Consider the following 25,720-nt stretch of genomic DNA (forward strand, 5'->3'; position numbering starts at 1 on the left):
CTCTCACAGTAAACAGGTGACTGCATCATAAGATTTATATGAAATACTACTTTACTATTGTGCTATCTCAATTCTAACATTTCTACTGTAAATAATACTCACTAAACATTAAGCAGTAGAGATTAATCTTCCTACAGTGAAGATCATGTTTACCTTGATCCACAACTGTATTTCATTTGTTGTTGGATTATGAATTAAAGAAGTTTAATGTACAATAAAATGATCTATCAAACTCTATTTGACTACTCATGATTCTAAGGAGCACATCTGATAAAAAGTTACAGAAGCAACATGCACAGTATTGTAATTATACAATAACACGTTGATGAATGATGATCTATGATTAATCACAGACTTTTTACATTTTATTTTGGTTTTAATCAAATCAATCATTGATATTTAGGGTATGAGTTAATACTTTCCCTATGTGTCTTATGACAACATTTTATGACTGAAAACATTAATTCACCGAAGTGTTCTGTTTGATTTATAATCACGAAAGGGGTAAATGTGCAAAAACGTTTCTACACACATGTAGTTTGAGGGGGATTGAACAATGTACACTGAAGTTACAGCAATTTTGTGTGTCATGGAGACTCGTTGAAACTTAACTCCACGCCACTAACATGGTGTTTGAAGAAAACTCCCAGATTCCATGAAACTTCATTATCAATGTCTTGAGGCCCTTCTGACAAAGTTTGACATGGTTGTGGTCAATGGACGAGGAGGAGTACATCAAAGTGTAAGATGTGCAAAACATCTCCTGTTGCCACCAGGGGGTGCTGTGTGTGATTTCTGTGTATATGTCATCAGGCATGTCCAGTTTGGAGTCAATTGGACCATGTATGTCCGAGATACAACAACCTCATGTTTTGATGGCAAATCATCCAAATTTGACACCATGCCACGGTCACACTGTGTGACGAAAAATCACAATTTGAGTTAGTTTTATCTAACAAGGAGTCAAGATGACACTCACTGAATTTGAAGTTGATCTGATGAAAGCTCTAGGAGGAGTTCTTTAAAATACACAACGTGTAAAATGGCCAAAATGGCTGACTTCCTGATGCTTTAATGAAATTGGTGGCGGGACTTTTTTTTCTGTCCGGGCATGCTACACGTGTGTGCCGGATTTCGTGAAGATCGGTTAAACCAGACGGAATTGCTGCATGTTAGGGGCGCTGTTGAGCCATTTTGCCAAAAGCATTTCCAATTACTCCAGAATACGTACATTTTCACCAGGCCTGATGCGCCAACGAAGTTTGGCGAGTTTTTCGAGTATCTTCAAGTTGTCAAAAATGTGATTCATTTGCCTGAATAATCAAACGAAAAGCAATGTCTGTGCTCGGGCCCTAACTAAATTTATCAGAAAGTTGTAGACTTTAAAATAATTCAGTGTAATTCCATGATTACATGTCCCATCGAGGAGTTTTGGTTCATGACCTATACTGCAGCCAGCCACAAGAGGGGGTGATCAAGACACTGTGGCTTCACTTTTGGGAGTAGTCTTGTCAATCCATCTTTATTTATAGTCTGGTATCAAGCAGTGAGTCAAATCTGCGTCTTTCTGACTGATGAATCGACATCTTTACTTCCAGAATAAAAACTATGTAGAGCCAATAATTATGATCATATTTAAATGATAAAACTGTTACACAGCAGACTATAGTATCTCACTCATAGGTGCGATATTGTCATAAATAATTTAAGTGGTTGATGAATAGTCTGTCTGTGATTACACATCAGTGATTATCTGCCATTGCCAAACTGTGCATGGATCATCTGAACTCAAAGAAACCCTCTTCATGTCACTGTACAGTCCCACATGCACTCTCACATGTTAACATGCTCAGCCTAATTGATTTTCTATCCAACTTGAGAGTGCCATTAGGTAGGAGATTAAGAGGCTCTTCCCGTGCCATTAGCCCAGGCATGGCTTCTTATCACTCAATGAGGTGAGCTACTCATTAGGCTGCTTGGCCAGGGTGCAATATCCCAGGAATCAACCTGTGACCCAATCAGGAAAATATATGTGCTGCTTGGTAGGGTATCAATTAGATGGGGCGATTAGGCCATGTCATCAATCCCGAGCACCTGCATACTGATACGGGTGTTCATTAGTGGGGGGGAGAGACACCGGCCATTATCCATTACTGACAATGGTGTTAACGAGATTGAAGGGAGCGGAAGATGAAGATGGCGTTGCTTCAGTGTTATGGAGCGCTGCAGTGCTTTATCGCTCATGCTGACCAAATCATCCTGCCAGTGTATGAAGAGCATAATTCCCCTTGTCGAACAATGGAACATTTTCACAGAGCTGCAAAAAAAACTTTCAAGGCAAGAGCAGAATAAGTCGATGGAAGGTTCAATGAAGCAGTTGACACTTTGGTCAGCTGAAGGAGAATCTGACCAGTGAAGGTTACAATAAACGACGACGTAATTCCAACAGTCAAATTAAGATAAGTCTTCGTGTATAGTGAGATTAAGGACATTTCCACAGTTGAAAGTCTAAACCAAGATTCATGTCTTTGTTCAATTGATTACATTCGGTCTGGTTAGTTTTGGTTTCACATTGTAATTTAGGAAGATCAATAAAGAATTATGTATGACATACGTACGTCCTGGCGTGTTGTCAGTTTGGCAGGTCTAGTCTTTCTGATTGAATGGAAAAAATGAAGGAACTGATTCATTTGGTTGTTTTGGTTGTCACTGTAAAATCATTATGGTTTTACTACCTGCATTATGAACTTCAGGCACAGTACTCAAGTTCCATTGCCCAGGATGAACGTCCCTGTCTTTTAAACATATTGTCTGGGTGAATACTGCAAGCAGTCCTGCGAGATGCTTCCACTTGTTTTTTTCTTCTATTATTTAATGATGTCTCAACTTCTTGCAATTGGTCAGAAAGTCTGTTCTATCCAAAAAAGTGTTTTCACAAACAAACTGAACCTTGGTTCAATTTGATCTGGACTAAGATCACCTCTTTTTGTCAGACAAAATTTTGGTCTGTTGATCTGGACCATGATCCGAGGCACCTTTTTAAACCTGTTATTTTAGTTCAGACTTACCTGAAAAGTCTGAAGGTCCAGACCAAACAAGGTGGGTGTGAAAGCTCCCTCGGGCTGAATCGATTGATTCTTTTTTATTAATTCCTATTCTGTGGGTTCTATTTATGAGCAACTGGATATTTACATAGCCTGTAAAATGTCAGAAAACCAAGAAAATACCTATTAAAAGCCAGCAGATCCAAACCTGATGTCTTTAAATGCAGTACAACATTTGCTATGAAATAAACAAAGCAAAGCAGAAAACCCTCACATTTGAGAAATTTGAACTAATGAATGATGTTAATTTATACTGGATTAGTAAAAATTACAATTAATAGCCTTATTGAAATTCCTGTTGATTAATATCAACCTAATATTTGAAATTAAATATTTTAGGTACTGGAGGAGGATACTGATATCTTGATGTATACTGGCTAAATATGTGTATATTTTTAGAACAAATTTGTCATTTTTTTGTGTTGCCCGACAAATTCACCCCTAGGCAGTATAGTTACAGTCAAGCTAAGAATGGTGCTCCCAAATGCTCCATGCAGAGTCACCTTTCCTCTTCTGAATCTCCTCCAGCCTCTGGCTTTCCCTCAACATGCCCACACCTCAGTTCCTCATCACTGCTTCCTCGATGGAGTCAGCGTTCATGCAGGTTTTTCCATTTCAATCCTTCAACGCCTTGGCCATACGTCCAGCTTGCCTGGCACGCCATCTGTGCTCTTCCCTCATTTGTCCTCAGAGAGAGCTGACAAACAGGCTCCAGTGTCTGCCTCACATTTGACGAAAGTGGCCTGAAGCAGTTAACACAAGCTCTTCCCTTTGAGTCAAACATGTTCTCCAGTGGGATCAGAAAAATCTCAAGCTCGGCTCCTCACAGTCTTTGAGCTGCAGGCAGCCGGTCGTCTCTCAGAGGTATTGACCTGGGAAGATGATGTCATATTTGTGTTCAATGAGAGTTCCCTGGAGCCTCGGGTAAGCTGCAATTTTACTCATTGAAGGATTCGTAAGCAAACATATCTGAACTTTAATAAGAAAAAACTGTGGCACCAGACTGTACTTTTCAAACTTATTCAGGTCAATGAGGTTGAATTATTTAATTAAAATTTAGTCTGAAGATAGAGTAAACAAACTCCGGGGTAATTGTGAGCAGCACAAATGTATTTTCTGCTCTTCTTTAATTATCCTGCAAGCCCTCAAATTTATTTTGCGACCCCCTTGTGGAGTATGAAGTTGAGAACTTCCAGTTTAGTAAACAGTTTGCATATCAGATCTCTGTTCAAATTCAGATCTGCAGCATTTGGTAAATGGAGCGAGACGTCTACTTCTCAGGCTGTATATTGATTCAAGCCGATGATGCAGATAGATTTTTTCAAGGAAAATCACTTTGTGAAGCTTTACAACTTGTTTAAGAGGCAAATATTTCGAGGGAGTTTTCTTAAGATGAGATACAGATATCTACATATACACAGATGGCCTCTGATAGCGGAGCAAAAATAACACTCACTGAAATAACTGTCCGGTACATTCTGGTGCCTGCCACCATTCATAAAATAGCTCGAAAAACATAATTTGAACAATGTCCACATTTTGAATATATTACCCAACACACAAATTTCCAAAGACCCGTTTTAATGCAGTTGGCAGCCCACTGAGGGCTTAGCCTTTAACAGTGGCAGATGGTGTGACCGGGGATGTTGGGACCACTGTGTTTACTCGTCGTCTGCTGTGGCAGCCTCGTTCTCATTTGTTTCTGTTCGACGTAGCTCAGGTCTGCCCGCTTGCCGCCCTGCCTGCTTGACTCATTGCCTCCTGGTCCTGATGTTTGGGAGCAGAATCCATTAGACTGAAGGTCCGGGGGAGGGTTATGGGTGACATGTCATTAGTGCTCCCTGCATCACTTCCATGGCTCAACAGTTCCCTACCACATCACCTTGCACTGCCCACGTCATGCGCTATGGAGGTGTGACCATTTTGGTTTCCGCAACAGAGAATAAAGGTTTAATGGTGCACCACAACCTCTGTTTGAAAACAGGCGGAGGATATCATCATATTTCACAAAAATGTTCCCTTCAAGTTGACATCAGGGAGCCACTCTGACATATTTTAGAAAGAGATCCTCCCCACACAATAGTCACTTAATATATTAAGTGTTAATTTATGTATCATCTACTCAGTCCCCTAAACATGCCTGTTTTTTTCATCAAGATCCATGAGTTATTCTCTGAGAAATGGTAAAGTAAGAAAAATATGTATCCCAGATCCGGCCCCTGATCTTCACCAAAATTGTATGGGTTCTTTGCTGACAGATACCACACCCTTCCACCAAGTTCCAGGGTAACCTGTCCTGTAGTTTTTGCATAATCCTGCTCACTAAAAGACAAATAAAGGCAGATTACCTCCTTGGCGGATATGATATCAACAGTATTGCAGCAGCCACATAGTATTAATCACAAATATGATGTTGTGGGTAGATAAACAATGCAATTAAATGCTACACTGTTTTTAATTAAAATAGAAAAAGAAAAATAGAGACTAGGGACAGACCTACAGCTATAATGTGTGATCAATATACAATGTTGGTGATACAATACACTGCAACAAACTGTTAAGTTAATGTGGGGTTAATGTGTCCAAAGCCACACAAACCTTTTTTATTTCTTTACAGAGGTACCCACTCATCTGACACACAGGAGCATAATTGTGATGGCGGTTGACACAGCAACACATATATTTTCCTGATTGGGTCACAGGTTGATCCCTGGGATATTGCACCCTGGCCAAGCAGCCTCATGAGTAGCTCCCCTCATTGAGTGATAAGAAGCCATGTCTCCTACTGAAAGGGCTCCGTTGTTTGACCAGCAGATAGTGGAGGGATGGTTTTGTTAAAGGCACTAAAGAAAGTCAAAGAATGGGATCCTCAGAGCGGTTTGCTTTGTACAGGTGAGAAAGGGTTCGGTGAAACTGGTAAATGATGGTGTTGTCTCTAACCCATAGATTATATATAACAATGGAAGTTGACTCCAAATACAAAAGTGAAGCCCTCAGTCCCAATTAAAATAAAAGAAAGTCAGTTTCTATAGAAGTCTATTAAAAAAATGCTTCTACTTCTCACTTGATTTATAACGTCAGTCATCAGTTTATGGTTTCAACCTCTAGTTTCAGGTCTTCTTCAATACAGCATGAGGTTCACTTGGTAAATTGGGGTATTTAAGGTGATCTGCAGGTTGCAGGTGTGGGTGGGATGCAGTGTCCTTGAGCTCTAAACCAGGCTCCACCCCCTGGCCCCACCCCCTGGCTCCACCCCCTGCTCCTCCAAATATGGTTACCTCTGGTTTGAAAAAAAAAAACAAGATGGCACTGGACAAAATGCCAAACACAAGGCTGCAGAATAGAGGCTCACAAACCAATGGGTGACATCACTGTGGTTTGACACTTGCTCCATCCTGAGGGCGATAAGTAAACTGCAGCAGCTAAAGAGAGCTGCTCACCAGACGTCTGAGAGGGGCTAACATCAGGTTATTCAGGATTTGGGACTGAGGCCATCTGGTCTGAGGCTGTTGAGGGCAGATGGAAATGACTTCTTTGACACAAGACCTGCTGCAATGTTCTGGTCCAGTCTCACCAGCTAACTCTTCACCTCACTGCTGGAAACAGACAGCCAGATGAGTGAGGGGGGGGGTTACATGTTGCTTGACTTGATGGATGAAAGCAAAGAAGGTGATTGGTTAGGCCTTAGCTACAGTCAATGATGAAGGTTGGTAAGCTGCTGAAATGAATCACTGGCCAGGTGTGAGAGGGAAGCAGCTTTGGGGACAGGGAGGATGTCTGTGTGGCTGGAGACTCATTGGCTCTGTTCTTGTTTCCTTGGAGCTGTGATTTTTTTCATCTGGGGAATGGGGGGGACAGTAGACGTGTATGCATCTTCCACATGGTAAGGTATTTGATGGATTGATAGAAAGCTCTGGCAGAAAGTAAGGTTAAGGTCTGCTGACATGACCATGAAATAGAGGTGGGCAATAGGACCTAAAATTAATATGACAGTATTTTTCACTTTTTGGATGATGATGGTATTATATCACAGTATTACATTATTTTTAAGTTTTGGAAGGATAAGCCTGTCCTGTCTCATGATATCTTTCCATCTCTTGTCGTACATGACGTGGCAGCAGTAAACAATGCCTTTGTGTTTTGCGACGTGCTCAACTCCCCGAGTTGTCCCCACGCTGGTTTTTGCCCGGGTGCGGGTTGCCTCCTCATATTTAAGGATTCTGAGGCGTTGGCTGGGATATCTACCTGATTTTTTACACTGCACATGTCTGCAATGAGTTTAAACACGTAATAGCCATGCATGTCAGGGACAGAGGAACACAAACTCAGTTGGGTTTGGAAAGAGAACTGAATAGTCTACCACTCAGGTTGGGATTGGTTAGTTTTCTCTCAGACTTGGACATGCTCAAACAAAAAAAAAATTTGGTGCATGACTCTGTAGTGTGCTCCATGGTATAATAAAACTGAGTGAACTGGGTTTCCTCTCCCGTGTGTCCAACTCTGTGTCCCCTGGTTCCTACATTCCACTCGTCTCTTTAAGTCTAGACGCTTACTTTTGACGCTTTAATTGATCAGTTGTGCTGCGCCCTTTTTACCACGAATCTTGCATGAAGGCTGCGGTTGATATAGCAATTATGTTTTACTTAATATAATTATGCTGATGATTTATCACAGTATTGCACAGTCCATGTCGTGATGTACTAGTTGATGAGGTCATGTTACGTCCGCAGCATCTGATGACGGAATGTAAACAGCACGTGTGAACCTCCTTGGGTACGATTATAGAGAGGCAGACACTGTTTCACAGTAACATGTCCAGGATTACACCATCTGCTGTTCACAAGCATCAAAACCCCCCGCCCGTTTCTTCTCATCACTCTGTGTGCCGCGCATATGCAGCCATGTCTCAGTAAAGAACCCATACTGCTCTCCTGATATACAGACTGTGACATAGTCAACACACCAAGCTCGTCCATGCTATTCGGCAGTGACATAACATTTCACACAATGAAAGGAGGAGGAAGAGGGTTTATTCTTTCTCCCGCTTGCTCTCCGTTTGGCTCCATGCATCCCCGGCATCTCCTCCCTGAGCTCGTGAATTTGGGGGCTCAGTCGGACACAGGACATGTGAAGATGTCTTCCTGCATTAAATTAACAGAATCAAACGAGCTTCACAGATTCAGAATGGAAAATGCTATTTAATCATTGGGTTTAACTTGCGTGTGTCATGTTGATGTTTTTAAACTGCTCAATTACAGGTAATGTTTGAAAATCAGGCATTATCCTGTCCAAATAAAAATCCAGCACGAGATCCACTCCTGTGACACTGTTTATTTGTGATTAATTTATGTTAGATTTGCTTTGTGCCACCCAGCTGTCCGTCCATCTGTCGGGGCCGTGACATAGTGCACAAGCCTGTGGAGTAGCTCTTACTCTCCCAACTGCAACAACCACCCCCCCAAAAAAAGAAAACACGCACACACACACACACTCACACAGTCCCAGCCTCGATATGGTGGAGATGACTGGTCCTCTCCTCTACATATTTTAGGATTTAGGTACCATTCTTTCATTAACTCTCAGCCAAACATTCTTATAAAAATAAGTTGCAACCAGAATGTCACCTTGTAGAGCATATACCTCCACAAAGGCCTAACAGTCCCCTTATGAAACCACTTTTGAATCTGCCAGATCCAGATTTAAGTTCCCTTAATATGTCAGATTTTCTCATCAGGATCCACGAATTACTCTGTAGGAAATGGGGTGAAACTGTCAAAGAAAATGTATCGCAATGTTAAAGAAGGTGTCAAACCCAACCCAAGATGTAATGACTTCTTTCTTGACTAATTCCCCATCCTTCCACCAAGTTTGTGACCAATGACTCCAGGAGCAGCACAAACACTTTTGTGACAGGAATGTCATGTGAAGTTGAGGCTTCTCGTCTCTATAGTTTCCTGATGGTTACGGTACAGGCGGCCGGCGCTGACACAGCCAGGGCTGAAGCACCAGTGTCTAAGGAGTGCTCTGGTCCCGTGCCAATTCGAAAATACTGGCACAGCCAACTGTCTAAGCCAGCGGTATAAACAATGTGTGCGTGAGACAGCCAGGGCTGAAGCAGCCGTGTCAGAGGACATGGAGGGGAAGGAGAGGATGGGGGACATCTCCGAATGGTAGACGATGTGATAGTTTAGGGGTTCGGCTTCAACAGAGATTAATAAAAGCAGCTTGCAAAATTCCCACTCATGAGCAGTCGCTGGTGGTCGCTGATCAGAGAGTGTTAACTTTTTCTAATATATATAGATGTCATGACATAGAGACGTCCCAAACAGCTGTCTCTACATAAGCATTGGTCTTGCAAGGTCTAAGACGGTTTGAAACACTATGAGCCATGTTCAAACCACCCTAGATTTTGTTTTTAAGAATTTGGTAACACATTATATATGTAATACAAAACTCTGCACTAATGTTTTTCCTCAAAGAACAGTCAAATAATTTAATTTACAACTCAAAACACATTTTAGTTAGCAGTATCTCTTAATGAGTCTATTGTTATAATAGATTGATTATGTATAAAAATAGAATCATGTACAAGGCTGAGAAAATAAGACACAATGAAGCGGAATTATAGCTCATCTAAGCCAGTGCTTACTGCTGTGCTGCTGTATTGGATTAGATAATATCATGTGTTTTCGATTATTACAGTTCTGCTATGAACTTGTGGCGCCTGTTTAAGGTTACTCTTCCTCCTTTCTGCAGATATCAGCCCTAAACATCTAAATACGCGCCACATAGAGCTGTTTTCTTATTTCAAGCATAAACCTTTCTGTATAATCCAAATCATTTATTGGATATAATAGATTTTACCTCAAATTGATAACATATAATGAGGGTTTAATAGCATCATTTATAACAATGACAACTGAGCAGCCTAGAGCAACAGAAACCTGGTGTTAAGAAAGGCCAGTTCTTAAAGAGACAAAGCAGAAATGGCATCACATCACATCCTCAGTTTTATTCTCTCTCTCTTTCAGTATTGTGGGTCACACCGAGCCGTACAAAAAACTGTGCTGTAAGGGCTTCTGCATAGACATCCTGAAGAAGCTGTCCCGCACCATAAAGTTCTCCTATGACCTCTACCTGGTCACCAACGGCAAGCACGGCAAACTGGTCCGAGGCATTTGGAACGGGATGATCGGAGAGGTAAGGCTGGGGGTTACATGGCAGCAGTCCCACTTCATTCAGGAGGAACACAGCGGTGTCAAGAGCATGAATTAGGTCAAGTGTCCGTCTGCTGGTTCTCATCAGCCCAAAGTGAAAATACTCACTCTCAAGACAAACACACATCTGCTATATCAGGGAAGGAAAATGAGGAGAGTTGTAGTTGTAGTGATGTAACAAGTGATAAAGTCTGAAGGTTATTTGAAAGTTTAAAATTAGCTCTATTACAGCTATTTCAGTGGCCTTGCATGTGAAAACCTGAATCTGCTGAACTGAATTTGCACAGAAACTTTCCTTATTAGCAAACCAAGGGAAATATTCCATAAAGTGCATTAGAGTAGAAAACTATTTTTTAAATAATTTCTGAAATCTGGGTTTTTGAAGGGTGTTTAATATTGCATTGCTCCTGTTAAAAATAGGTTAGAAATACAGTGTTGCACTTTCATTACGATGTCTGATGCAGGAGATGATTTTTTATGAAGAATGGTCACAATTTGGATGAGACTCATGAAACCAAAAATGCTGGATCAGATGTTTCTGATCATACAGAATCACAGACCCCACAGACCCTCCCTGCCTGATAAACATCCACAGCTTTCAACCTATACCCTTAGCCAGTGTATTGAGAAGATCACTGATGAAAGATTTACACCAAAAACATATTTTTTTAGCATGCAGGTTTTTCTTGGCTGTTGACATTGTAACTTTAATCCCTCTTTAATTCCCTTGAGGGAAAAAGGACAAATCGTCAAATTATGACGACATTTTCATTGAGCTGAACAAGCCAGTTTAAGGGAGACATACAATGTTTTTCTTTGTTTTTTTTCCACCTAGTGCAGATGTAGGTTGTTTTGTGAAATATAAAAGTTAGTTCCTCTTCCTGACAGAAAGCACTAATGCCCCTAACCCTACAAATGCATGAAATGTATACATGAAAATCTTTTTATCTTTTGATATATATTTTTTAATATGTTTATGTGATTAGAATACAACCGATTGTTTGACCAACTGTAGTGTTCAATTTAAGAAACATTAATTAAAATTAAAGTTGGAACCTTTACTTTGATAATAAATAAAAGAAAAACCTCAAACACTAGTCTTATCTTGCAAGGCCCAACAGTCCCCTTAAATTCAAGCTGCATCAAATCACACATACTCAAATATCAGTCCCTAAATATCCCTGATTATTTTCATAAAAATCCATGAATTAATCCCTTGGAAATTAATGACAACGCCAAAAAAATGCTTTACCACACAATGTTTGAAATAGTGTCATGGATATCTGATCAGCAGTTTTTGCGTAATCCTGCTAACAAACAAACAAATGGACAGGGGTGAAAACATAACCTCCCTGGTCGAGGTAAAAGAGAAAAGCAATGTAGAGTCAAGATTAACGAGTTCATGAAGGTAAGGTCACTGTGGTGGGTGCAGGACGAACAGTACAAAAAGGAGGAGTAGGCATCCCAGTGAATAATCTCCACTGTCAAATTGCTCCTCTTCAGGAGTTGGAGAATACAACATTATCTCCTTTTTCTCTGACTTTCTTTCAAAAACAGCAGAAGGCTATCGGGCTCAATGAGGCATCAGCCTCTATAGGGGAGTTTATAGCTTGTGAGTGTCTGGACTGTAAATCTACCAGCTCCTCCATCAGCATGTTAAACAATGATGTGGTGGGACTGAAAATTCAAGGAAAGGGAGTCAGAGAGCGGTTGGATCTGTGCTGGTGGATCACTGCTCAAACAGCAGCGAAAAATAGCATCACCTCCTGTTCAGTCCAACCACCGGTGACCTTTAGCCTGCAGTGGTCAGTTCCACTTCCTGCCTTATGCAACAGCCATTATGCTGCAGTATATTAGTATATTATGGTATAGACTACAATGCTGTGTAATGGATTAAAGATGGATTAGATGGCGGATAATGCTTTACAAGCAATCGTCTGTCTGGCGGTTTTTGTGAGTCTGTCCTGACGGTAAATCGCCCTCAGGGACAGAGGCCGAGTGTGTTGACTTAACTGATGGATGAGATTTATCTCACAGGTCCGCAGCAGATGTCCAGTATAATGTCCTACAGACAGTCACACGTTCCACTCAACCCCAAAACTATCTCTACTGGCTCTTCTCCCCCCACAGGTGTTCTACAAGCGGGCGGACATGGCCATCGGCTCGCTGACCATTAACGAGGAGCGCTCTGAGATCATCGACTTCTCAGTGCCGTTTGTGGAGACAGGAATCAGCGTGATGGTTGCCAGAAGTAATGGGACGGTCTCACCATCTGCCTTTTTAGGTGAGCAACTCTTGTGCACTTGACATGAATGAAAAATGTTTTTGCAATAATTTATTTTGTTATTGTCTTTTTGTACCATTTGCTTTTTTTAATCAACATAATTCTATATTTTTCATTTGTCGGATGGAATTAGGCTCCTGTTAAAGCTGATGCAGTGACACAAGTTCATGATATTTGTCGTAAAACTTGTCTTTGTTCTAGTTTGCACGTTTTTTCTTGAAGTTGAGTTGACGTTTGAATCTTGAGCGTCTTGATCTTCTCACCCAACTTTCCCCTGTCTCCTCCGTCCCTGCAGAACCATACAGTCCGGCGGTTTGGGTGATGATGTTCGTCATGTGTCTCACCGTTGTGGCCATCACAGTGTTTGTGTTTGAATACTGCAGTCCAGTTGGGTACAACCGCAGCCTGGTCAGTGCCAAAGGTGAGTCTCGCCTCGCTCCTCCGTCCATCCGCGTATCCTCCCTTTACAAGCACAACACCACAGAAGAAGAAGAGGCTGTACAGAAATCCTTTTATGTGATAAGAAGGGATTGGTTAATCATATTTTGATTAATTAGAAGGCAAAAAATTACTCAAACAAAAATCAGAACGACAACTGTCTTTGCAAAGCAAACAGAAGCTTTGCATGGGAAGTTAAGGAATACCAATAACTATAAATATTATATATATAAATATAAAACAGAAGATGAAATGGAAGGTGAAGTGGACTCCCAAGTATCACAGCTTGGGTTTTCATTTTAGTCCTTCACCTTTCCCATGTTTGGCATTCATTTTTTTTAAAGAATTATTTTTTCATATCAACTTATTGGACCCGAACACACAAGACACAACATGTGATTTGATCCCACTGGCATGATAGTGAATGAATAGTGCAGTGAATATGCATCACAATTCGTCCCTTCAATTTTGCAATAATGCTGACACAAGTATGGTGGATTTGTTTACAGGACACGCTTGCCGTTGCCATGGTTTGTGACTCGTAAAGTTATAAGTTGAATTTGGTTGTCCCTCAGTGTTGGTGGAAAATGAGATGAAGTGTTTTTGCTTACTTTTACATTGTGATAGTATGATTCAGATATTTTTGCAGATACATGTGCCATTAACCTAGCGCTAGCCTCTTTCTTATTATGAGCCTGCAAATAGTGATGCGAGTATTCTCAATGTGTTTTCTTAAGTTGCAGTGCATTGAGCTCTCAGGGCCACCGTACAAGAGTAGCAAATCAAAGTTTTACTTAGACGGAATTTATTCATTTTAAGATTGGCATCCCCGACTTCACACAAAGAGGTGCAATAAACACTTGACTGGAGGGGCTTTACAGAACATGGGAAAATCTAAACCTATTTACAGTAGCCACATATCAGATCAATGCCTGGAAAATTGAGATACTGCGGGTTTATCTTGGAGCAGTGTGGTCTATAAAATATATTTTAATGGGTGAGATGAAGCCAGAGGGGCGCTACACTCATGGCTCCGATCTTTGAACTCATTGTTCTCATTGCATTACAAGGACATTAAATCAACTGATTTGGTTTAGACTTATCACTGAGATTTCGTTCAGCAGCTGCTTCACTGTAATTATGTGTTATTCGTTATTTCATAAGACAATCTGCTGACATTTGATTTCAAGCTGAGGACGCAAGAGCTGTTTACTGTGTTGGCAAAGCTGACATTTTCTGATTTGCACTGAAAATCTACCCCAGGTCACCTGCATCTGGATCTAATTTTGTACCACATATCGACTTGTGCCGACTGGCCCTGGCACACATTGATCGTTTGTCAAAATTACAGCAGCTCGACTCACGGACACAGCAGTGACAGAGACGCCTGAGCTCAGTCAAACCTTCGTCATATATCTAAACTAAAACATGTACAGAATACAAACAAAAGGCAAGACAGGGTGACAAGAATAGTATGTTTTATGTCTTATACATAAATTTAAATATATCAGGTTTAAAGGAAAATCGACAAGAAAAGATGAGTTAACCATATGTGATGTACTTGTTATGCCAATCACATGTTTTCCTTTTGCGTGTCTTTGTCCAGCTGTATTCTCACATCGGCTAACTTGGACAATCGCTAGATATTTTACTCGGGGGCTGGCAGGAAAACTTATGGCAAATGTCCGAAGCAACTCATTCAGACATTAGGGTTGTCACATACATCCCTCTGGAAAATTTCAGGAAAATGTTCAGACTTAAGTGCATGTCTGAAAGCAGTTAGACAAATAATGGTACCACAAAAACCTGGATGGTTAATCAAGGCACGTTTTTCCCCATGTGAGAGTAAGCATCCCAAAACACATTCAAAGAGTTTTACTTGACTAAATTAATTGAGGGGCAGTTGAAAAAACTACTTTGGAAAAGTCCACCGGTCATGGAAGACAATAAAAAACTGGACAATGGGGAATTTTCCTCTATTATTGTCTACCATACACTAACTGTCAAATTTTTACTTCATGCTCCTCAGAACCCGGAGGTCCCACCTTCACGATTGGGAAGTCAGTGTGGCTGCTGTGGGGAATCGTCTTCAACAACTCGGTGCCAATTGAGAATCCAAAGGGCACCACCAGTAAGATCATGGTCCTGGTCTGGGCTTTCTTTGCCGTAATCTTCCTGGCTTCCTACACAGCCAACCTGGCAGCCTTCATGATCCAAGAGCAATACATCGACACTGTCTCTGGACTGAGTGACAAAAAGGTACCGAGTTTTGTCACGGCCGTCAACATTCTGTTGCGTGTGTGTGTGCGTAGCTTGTGATGTACAGTTCAGGAAAAACATGGAGGTGTCTTTTCTAGATGGGCTATGGATGGCAAAGATCCAGAAATGGTAATGTGTCAGCGATGACTTTTCTCTTTCTCCAATTAGATCATAATTGTCCGGCCCCGGCAGCCCCCCAAAAAATTGAATAATTATAGCAGCATTATACTGCAACACTTAAGGCTATTTTGCTTATTCCCTTACACTAGCTAAATTAGCTAAATATGTACATAATCAAAGATTACATATAAAATACATGGTAGGAATGTCATTATTAGTTTAGTAAATTAGTATTAATAGTGCTGCTATATGAGATGAACACTCCATTAAAGTCATGTTTTGGGTCTCAACACTATAAAAAGCAGATTATCAGTAAATCTGACCATTAATTGACCTTCAACATAACACATTAGTTATGAATTTGGATACCTAGTCCACAACTGGTCAGTTAACATTTGTAGACTTTTACTGGACCAAGCCATCTGTTCCATCAAACGATTGGGCCGTGGAGCTATCGGTTCTGTTGGACCCTGCTTTTAGGAACAAATACAAAAGAGTTCAGTGTTGAAATTAAATTACATCCCCAGACTCTTAAGATAGGGATGTCTGTGAAAAGACTATGAATGTAACACACAAGAGGATTTTCTGGGGCAGACAGTGATTATAATTTCTGGTATCTTTTGCATATTTTTCTGGCCTGAGGACATGTTTTATACGAATATTGACAAGTAAATCCAAGTTAAACCGTCAGCACAAGAAATGATTTGTAGACTCATTGCTCTGCAGGCGACTGAAAGGATTAGGGAGGCATTTGAGGAAAAGACCAAGCTCATTTTGATTCTGGCAGCCATTTACACTTCTCGTCTCATTGTACATTAACACGGTATGAGGAAAAAGAAACAGAGCTGTTTCAACAGTAAGTCCATAGATTATTGAGGAGAATCCTGCGTGGCAGCCTGCTGGGAATGGAGGGTTGGATTGCAGTTTGTCCAACTGTGCTGAACCCCTCAGGTTAAGCAAATGTAAATGAGGAACAAGATGAAGCCATAGAAAGTGACCTTGTATCAGAGGAGAGAGTGATGGAAACGACTCTTAGGACGCTGCGCTGTGTTAAGGCAGATGATTGCCTCATCCCCACAGAACAGACACTTATCAAGAAAGTCCTTGTGACGGGGTAACACATCATTTGGACCCTGACATCGCCCAACATTTGTCAGCAGCACACTCCATCTCTGTCTATCAGTAAGCTGTGTGGAGGAAATGTTTTAGTGACACGCTGTCAAAATTAAACCAGGTAGCTCAATCTACCTCACTGTCCTCACCAGGAAAACAACAGCATAGGCCATTCGCTCAAACAACCGATGTTGACATCTTCCTTGCGAGGGACCTCTTGTTGTCTTGCAAATAGTCGCCGTTCCTTGTAAGACACCAAGGTTAAAATTGCAGGATGTCTTTAGCACTGCACAATCTTTCAGATGTGAGGTGGTAGCACACACTCAAAGTGTCTTGACACCACAGATATGCATCCAATAATAAGCATTTCTTTCAACCATGACCCCACTCTATTCTTTCACGAAACACAAATCATGTTAATTGTCTAAATCTAGTCATTAGTCATAATTTCAGAGTACGGTATCCTCTCTCTGCAGAGCAGTGGAGAATTCTCAGCATTGATTTTTCCTTTCGTTCGGTCTAGGCACTGTGCCATAGTCTTATAATGACTATAATGACTATGAGGACAACCCTGATTGTATTCTGTATTTTTGTCATTCTGTTCCCCATTTCTTTGTAGTGTTTTTTCCTTTGTAGTCCTTGGCTGCTACTTCTGTCTGTTCTTTAGAAGAACCCACGATTTTACGTCATGGAGGAGGAAGTCGCCTGTTTCCTCAGATTGTGAAAGGACAAACTTGTGATTTTAGGTCTATACATATACACTTGACCTTGATAGATTGCTCACAGTTTGATAACAAAGTGCCTGCCTAAGGTTAATGAAAAAGTGCAATTGTGGCGGTACTTCCTCCCTTTCCCATTTCCTGTCCCCACAGCTAATTAAATTCATATAGTGCTGCCAAAAGCACAATTATAAAATGAGGAGTTCATTTAGTATTGCAGACAAGAACAAGGATGAAGGGAACTCGGATCCCTTTGGACACAGAGTTCATTACTGATTGTCAGGTCTTTGAATCGTCTTATTAGATGTGTAAATTAACAGAGCAAGAGGGCGGCACGATAACTAGCATGAAAGCACTTGAGAGCTGAGGCAGAAATCACAAAACACACCAATGAGGTGAATGTCATTGTATTAGAAGCTCAGCGCTTTTCTACTGGGCCAAGAGGATGACACATCTAAATGACAGAACAAACAATCAGGGTAATAGGAGAAACTGAATTTGATCATATGCTCATGCCAAGGTCTCTAAAAGGATAAAAACTATATCGTTCATTCATTTTAGAAGGAAATAAAATACAATTTCTATTCTCCAGTGTGCAAAGAATCAATATCACAGATCATTTTGTCTTCATCAATCCTTACTCTTCCTCTCTTGACAGTTTCAAAAGCCACAGGAGCAGTACCCTCCATTCCGCTTTGGTACGGTCCCAAATGGCAGCACAGAGCGTAACATAAGGAGTAACTACCCCGAGATGCACTCCCACATGGTCAAATACAACCAGAAGGGAGTAGAGGATGCCCTTAACAGTCTCAAAACAGGGTAGGTGTCTGCCAAGCGATGTAATATATATTATATACTGTACATACAGCAGAACTGAAAAAGCGAAGCAGAGCCAAATGGTTAAATCAAGGCCAGTGAAGGTTGAGTGAAGGTTTGTTTCTTGACTGTTCTAGGAAACTGGATGCCTTTATCTATGACGCTGCGGTGCTGAATTACATGGCTGGCAAAGATGAGGGCTGCAAGCTGGTGACCATTGGCAGTGGCAAAGTGTTTGCTACTACTGGTTACGGCATCGCCCTGCAGAAGGATTCCCGCTGGAAACGACCCATCGACCTGGCTCTGCTCCAGTTCTTGGCTGATGGTAATTTCTTATATGTGTCTACACAAAGTGCGCATGTTGAATTTCAAAGATTATTACCAATAACTCGAGAATAATAGCTTTAGCTCCTTCTACATAAACCTTAATAGCATAAACGAATATGAGGAGACATTTTACTGCCATTAGGAAAGAGAACATAAGGTGGAAATGGATGTGAATACAAGGTACAAAATGTTATTATAGTCAAATTTATATAAATGACAAACGTATCATAAATGTGTGTCCATAAAACTTATAGTTTCCAGAGGTGGTTTAAGATGTGGCCATTATTCTGTTAACCTGAGCTCCTCCAGGCAGGTTGTTTTGAAGCCTCTAGCAGAAGCCTGATCATCTGCTGCAGCAATATGCAATAAATTGGAAGAGGGATTATACAGATATGTCAGACTCAAGCGCGAACACTAAGTGCTGTGAAATCGAATCTTTTATCTTAATTATGGCGCCTATAGTGTTACCTGAGATGTGAAGTAATTGGATAAATTAGCAGATTATAAATTCTATCCTGTGCCCAACTGCCATGTTTGTTATTGGCAAAGTAAAAATGATCTCTTGGGTTCTGGTGGCATTAGGGCCCTGATAACCTGAGGTGGGAGCCTTAAAAGGGAATATGGCAAATATTTGAAGATTTACAACATAATTGAAAACAGCAATAACAATTTTTTTTCCCAAATTTCTGGTTACCTTTACTTTTTTAGCTTGTGAGGTATTTAATTTATAATAATCTTAAACTATCTTAAAAAGCGTTTTACTGGTAAGAAACTGCTGTTGACTTAGAATAAGATAAAAAGGTTGTCAGGGTCTGTGTAATGCTAATCAGTTCAACACTGAATTCGATTTTCAAATGTTCTATTTTTCGTTTGTTTGAACAATGTAAAATTAGGGTTGTGGAACAGTTTTTTTCCAATTTTCCATTTTTTTAATGTTGGATAGAAATGAGAAATATAAAATCAGAAATTTTTAATTTCTATTTGTGTAATGGGCTGCCTGAAAGGGCGGGATCTATGCATCCAACTCACATTACATCTCACTGGTTGGTGGGGGTCTGCCCATCAAACATTTTCAGACGTTTAAAAAAAATTGAAAATTTAATTTATATTTATTTTTAGCATCACACAGATCTGTCAGGATCCATTTGGCTAAATCACAAACAGACTAAACTTTTGCATAGTTGTTTTATGGGTGCTGAATATTTGAGAAAATTCCATTATCTCGGGTTGGAAAGTGTTTCATTATTCACTTAAAAGTCCAAGAATTAAACTGTTATGCAAATAAGACTTAAGCCTATATTTCTGTGCTCCTCGCTCTCAGGTGACACACAGAAGCTCCAGACCGTCTGGCTCACAGGCATCTGCCGCAATGAGAAGAAAGAGGTGATGAGCAGTAAGCTGGACATTGACAACATGGCGGGGGTCTTCTACATGCTCCTGGTGGCCATGGGCCTGAGTCTGCTGGTTTTTGCGTGGGAACACCTGCTGTACTGGAAACTACGTCATTCAGTCCGCCAATCCGAACGGCTCGACTTCCTCCTGGCTATCAGCAGAGTAAGTAACATTCACATGAGAAAAACTGCAGACTGCAAAGATTAGTATTGGTTTTGGGGAGTCGGTACTTATTTCAGGAAGGAAAGAATTCCTATACCGATATATTGGCCAATATGCATATAAAGAAAATTTGGCAATGATTCTTAAGATGTCGTATCAAACTCTTCTGACAATAATTTAATTGAGACTAGGTATTTTACATTTTAACCATGAACATAACATACAAACTGTATACATACAAACTGTATACATAACAACATTTTAATAACTGAGAAAATAACCAAAAACGTTTTTTTCTAAAATATAAACATAGATGCACATCTTTTCTGCAATATTTATTCTGTTAATTGAATGCTTTCATATTAGCAAATATTATGCAAAATCTAAATGATTCCTGCATGATAACTAAATGGTAACTGCAGAAACATGGACAATACAACATGTGTGGATTAGAGCTCCATTTATAGCACCAACTCAATCCTGCATGCTCTATAGATATTTTCAAATTAAAGTAATCTAAATGCCATGTAAAAGTAACATAGGTGACGGCCTTGCTGCATGAGCAAATGCAGGTATAAAGCTCACTGTCTCTTTCAGGTATCCTTCAAAACGCAGCTTCAGAAATATCAGTATATAACTGTTACCACTGAGGGACAGCGGTATAAAAGAATATAATAAAATAAAAGGAGTTGAAAGCAATAAAAGGAATTCATGGATAGTTGCTGAAATATTGTGATGGTCGTGATGCCTTAGAAATTTAATTTAAATTGCCCCATTAAAACACCTTCATCTGTATGTCAACAGTAGTCAGAAGTCAGATTAAGTATTCCGAACCAATACAGTATTTGAAAGTAAAATAAAGGCGGTGGGATAAAAAAGGAGAAACTTACATGGTAAGTGCATGATCATTTTTCTAAGATCAAGATGTGTGCAAACAACCTTTTCCAAATCAAACATACAATTACCACAAACAACAATAAATCTATATCTGCAATAACGGTTTTCTGTTCTGCTGTTTCAATAGACATTTCAAAGAAACAGACCAAGATAAATCAAAACAAGCAAAACAAGACTGAAAGCATTTGGGAGTTTCGTAGATTGTTTGGGTTGACTCTGGTATCATTCACTCCAAGGTTTTAAAAGTCACTGTTCCGTCTGTCTGCAGGGCATCTACAGCTGCTTCAGTGGAGTAGAGCACACTGACCACAATGGAAGCATGCAGAGTCCCGACATCACCACCAACTATTCACAAGCCAATATGCTAAAGATGCTACAGACAGCGAAGGACATGGTGTCCTCTGCCAGAGTGGAGAACTCTCTAGACAACGCTACCAAAACAATAGAGAACTGGAGCAGGCGGGGGGCCGACAATGTGCGGGCTGGCCTTCCACCCAGAGTGACAGCCACCGACATGACCTGCAGCCGTCTACCCTACATCTCCAGCATCACTGACAACCACTCACCATACCCCCAGAGGGCCCTCACACCCACGTTCCCAATTCATTATGGGGACAGCTCCACCCAGCCCCTCCTCGAAAAGCCCCGCGTGGTGACTCGGCCCACCCCACTCCGCTACACACTACCTGCGCGCAGCAGTCAGCACGTCTTAGAGAGGACTCTGCCCATCTCCAGCCTCAGCAGTCCTCACATCGCAATGAGGGACCCTGCTCCCTCCGGTACAGCTAACCCCTACCACAGCAGCAGGCTGTATGTGGAGAACCAGCCCCGCTACCCAACGTCCCCTTTTGTTCCTTACAGGGAGTTTCAGGTCCCCGATATCTACGTGGAGCACAAAGGGCCACTGAGGAGGAAGTTTAGCTACCCTCCTGACTGTGTGAGCCGCAGGAGGAGGTCCCATAGCTACGTGTTTGATGCTGCAGACCCCAGAGTGAGAGGTGACTATGATGAACCTCGTCCCTGCCTTGCTGAATTAAGGGCCAATCACCTCCTGAACAACCATGCCCCTGATGCTGCTGCCATTTCCTGCACTGCAAGACACTATCCTGGCAGCAGCACCAGCTGCAACTCCTGTATGAAGTCTTATCTGGAGCCCGAAATGGATGATGTCCCACTCCTGGGGAAGGACAAACTCAACCGCCGCGCCTCATTTCTCAGAGCCACATGGGGCAACGACAGGATCCATCAGGTGGATGAAACAAAGCCCTCAACATCCACATCTCCCTCCACCCGCGTAGACATGCCTGACCTGTTTCCACGGGTGGTTGTGGCCAACCCAAAACCCCACAAGCTATACAGCAGTCTCGGGCACAACCTGTCCTGCTACCCCTTGGCTGCTGAGCCTGCGTACTTGGACCCTGCCCACATGGGGTCCTATCCCTACAAGCAAAAGCTCAAGTACGCTGACTCCACTCGGCTGCCCTCATACAGGGAAGCCATCTTGCAGAATGCCGCTGCCCTGCGCCGCTCCTCCTCCACAGTGGTGCACAGACACTACTCAACCTACCTGAACTCATACACAGACTTACCAGTGTATGTGGGGCCACTGGCCCAGGGACCATCCCAGTTGTATGATGGTTCCAAGGACATGTGCCACATGTTTCCTTGTACAAGCCACTGCCCTGAAAATGCAGCAATGCTGCCTCGTATGAGTGACAGACAGGTGGTTTACCACAACAATATGTTTGGGGCCTATGATGGCACAGGAAAGAGAGAGGACCCAGGTATTGGGAGCAGAGAGCGGAGGCAGGTGCTGGTGGCGCGGAGAGTTAACAGTCCCTATGTGCCAAAGCCCTGGGGCAGGGTATCCAGCCTGGAGTCGGAGGTCTGAGCCACCATCCCCACTGGACTTCCACTCAGCTCTCATACTGAGCCCCTGTGAGGAGGGGTATGCCTGGGGCTTCTCCCCTCAGCCTCTGGTTAAAGCAAAAATCTAACTCTACACCAACAGTGTATTTGAGAGTGATGACTCCCAATTATGAGTGCAATAATATCCTAGGCAGCGAAATGTAAAGGAGAAGACACTGACAAGCAAATTAATCCTGGGACTTTGTTAGCCAAACTTATAATAGTTAAAAAAGAAAAGGCAATGTTGGAAAGTATTTAATAAATAAGAATTTAATCTATTGATTGTTATTTAAAGGATTTTTAAACTGTGTTGCTGTGTGAAGAATTCTGGGAGACATTATACTGTAGCCTCTCAGTCTGAGTACAACTTGAGACTTTTTCTTTTTTCAGTACCCACCATTTCAACAGAGATAAATTATTCAGATAATTTAGTCATCAAACTACTCACTTATTTTCTGTGAATTTTCTAGCTCCTTGACCTTAGGTGCAAAGTTGCTTCTGGGGCTTCATTGGTCATTAATGTAATTTGAGTGGGATTTTAAAAAAGGGAAAACCATTGTAAAAGAGTATCACGTGTATTTCCATTGTTACGCTACCCTTTAATAATAAAGAACAAGGTCATCACAAGGACCTTTTGGAATCATCAGTCCTCTCAATCTGTACGTAAAACATGCTCTCACTTTGTGCAGTGATAAATGAATCTGACTCTGCTTTTCTCATGCTCTGTTGTACACACAATTTATTGCCAAACATAGACTATATAAATATGGACGACACATCTCCACTTCCTCCCGCTATTCAGAAATGAAGCCAAAATATCTCAGATACAAGCGCATCTTACGTTGATTACGTCATTTGCACAGTATTGATCAGGGGATGGAGCTGCAGTTTTGAGGTACCGCCGATACACATCAAATTAATGTGATAAGAACAACCCAAAATGCCAGACACCATCTTTGAGAAACTTTTATTGAACTGTTATTTTACTTTTTAGTTTGGTCCGTCACCTATCTGCTAACATGGAGGAGGCAGGGTTTATGATCAGTCACCAGGGGGACGATCAAGGTGCTTACTTTTTTCAGGAGCCTTCACGTCGTCCATCTTTACAGTCCAGTTCTGTGAAGGGTGAAGAGTGAAGACACCATTGGTGCAAGATGGCAGTGTTCGTATGCGGGTCATTCTGGCTTCATTTCTGAACAATCTATCTTTATTTACAGTCTTTGGTCAGGACTATGCCGGACCACCACTGTCTAGGTAATCAAGGGGAAGCAGTGCACACAACCACAAGATTAAGTCTGCCCTCAGCTAAATCTAAAGTTAAGAGCTGTACAGATACTGAGCCGACACACGCCTGTTCTTGTAAAATACCTTGTGTAATCAGGAACACTGGTGTTGTCACATTTATTATCCAAAGGGACAATTACCACACTGTAGCGTCTCTAACAGGTTCTGCAAAAACAAGCAGCAGTGTCAGCAGCCAAGTTTACAAGCACATAAACACTGCATGAACAGAGCCAAGATTGTGTCCCAGTTCCACATTAAACAATGACTGTATACAGTATAGACTATATACTGATAATTATATCTAACTTTACTGTTTTACACTGACAGAAAATCAACTGAAATTCGGACATTTCTCATTTAAGTCGACTGCAGCCGACACTTACCCCTGCTGAAGTAAGGTGAAGTCTTCAGGAAGAGAGCTGACACTGTTGTTTTTGTAAAGAACTATCACAGGTCCAGGCTGCAAGGACAGGAAGTGTATGGTGGTTATGAGTGATGTAATATTGTAGAAAACAATTATGTCCACAGGCTGCATGCAAGAAAAGTAATATTAAAGCCATCTTACAATATTACCTTGAGTTTCTAACTCATGTTAACAGATGGGACATGGACCAAACCATGAAAAATCAGTACGTGTTAAATAAATTGTTCTCAAAGATGGATTCAGTTCCACTGGTGTATGTTCAAGTGTTCATTTTTCTGAAAAGCTTGGTTATTTAATTATTTTAAAATGGGCTAAGATGTCACGATTGACAGCTGAGAATGACTCGTGATTGGTCGAGCAAATTTATCGGCAGGACATTGATACCCCGGCTCCATATCTTGATGCTGCGAATGCGGAAAAAGCCAGCGTTTGATGTGAGCTTTTTTGTACAATGGGAGGAAGCGGAGATGCGTGGAGACGTGAAATCACAAATAAAATTAGAGCAAATACCGCACCAATATCTAAAACAGCAGCATGAGAGATATTGTCGTTGCCAACGCACATTTGCTTCTCTACAGGACCTTCAGTAACTTTAACAACATGGACACTGTCATGGCTAATTGGATGCTCAATTAGACAATACAGTTAATGTATATATCTGTGTAATATACATTCTGTGTTCGCCTCTATCAATTCTTTTGTGAGGACAAGCTGACTTTTGATGTCATTTGAAGGTGTTTCTGGGTTAAAAGCTTTGCGTAGCTCCATCACAGCAGGGTGCACTCGCCAGCTGGAGCCTCTAACTGATACTGATCTTCACTGGAGCTCAGTACCGTATAGAAACGTGACTCCTAATTGGACAAAGAGAGATTAATGCCACAAGCACTTAATAAGTGTGAGAACTTACTCTCGGCTGAATAAACCAATTTGTGGAGCCCTAAAGTAAATGTCTGCAGATGAATATATGAAGTCTTTCACTGCACTCGCCGGCCGCAGCGATACTCAATAATTTCACACAGTAATTAATGAGTAATTCTGCGATCTGTGTGCTTTGTAACGTGACAAATTCATTCTCTCACACTCCTCTATGCATTCATAGAGGGTGAGCACACAGAGATGAGCCATGCAAGACATTTCATTTTCCCAGTTGTACCACATAAATACTAGGCAGGATTTTCCAGATAGACTCTGGGAATAATTTATGAATATGATTTGACCCTTGACTCCCTCAGCACACACAGACAAATATTAAAATT

At 41.3% G+C, this 25,720-nt stretch overlaps 1 protein-coding gene across 1 annotated transcript in view; it reads left to right on the plus strand.

Moving 5' to 3' along the window:
* The window catches only part of grin2ca (glutamate receptor, ionotropic, N-methyl D-aspartate 2Ca), a 73,832-nt gene extending 50,436 nt beyond the window's left edge, over positions 1–23,396 (plus strand). Inside the window, exons 6-13 of the mRNA XM_035179660.2 lie at positions 10,136–10,304; positions 12,452–12,605; positions 12,901–13,026; positions 15,073–15,302; positions 17,913–18,073; positions 18,208–18,395; positions 19,719–19,951; positions 21,117–23,396. Coding sequence (XP_035035551.1) covers positions 10,136–10,304; positions 12,452–12,605; positions 12,901–13,026; positions 15,073–15,302; positions 17,913–18,073; positions 18,208–18,395; positions 19,719–19,951; positions 21,117–22,739 — 2,884 coding nt within the window. The 3' untranslated portion in view covers positions 22,740–23,396. The remainder of the gene's footprint in view (positions 1–10,135; positions 10,305–12,451; positions 12,606–12,900; positions 13,027–15,072; positions 15,303–17,912; positions 18,074–18,207; positions 18,396–19,718; positions 19,952–21,116) is intronic.
* The last annotated feature ends 2,324 nt before the right edge of the window (positions 23,397–25,720 follow it).

Source organism: Hippoglossus stenolepis, chromosome 16 (assembly GCF_022539355.2).
Source record: "Hippoglossus stenolepis isolate QCI-W04-F060 chromosome 16, HSTE1.2, whole genome shotgun sequence".
NCBI lineage: Eukaryota > Metazoa > Chordata > Actinopteri > Pleuronectiformes > Pleuronectidae > Hippoglossus > Hippoglossus stenolepis.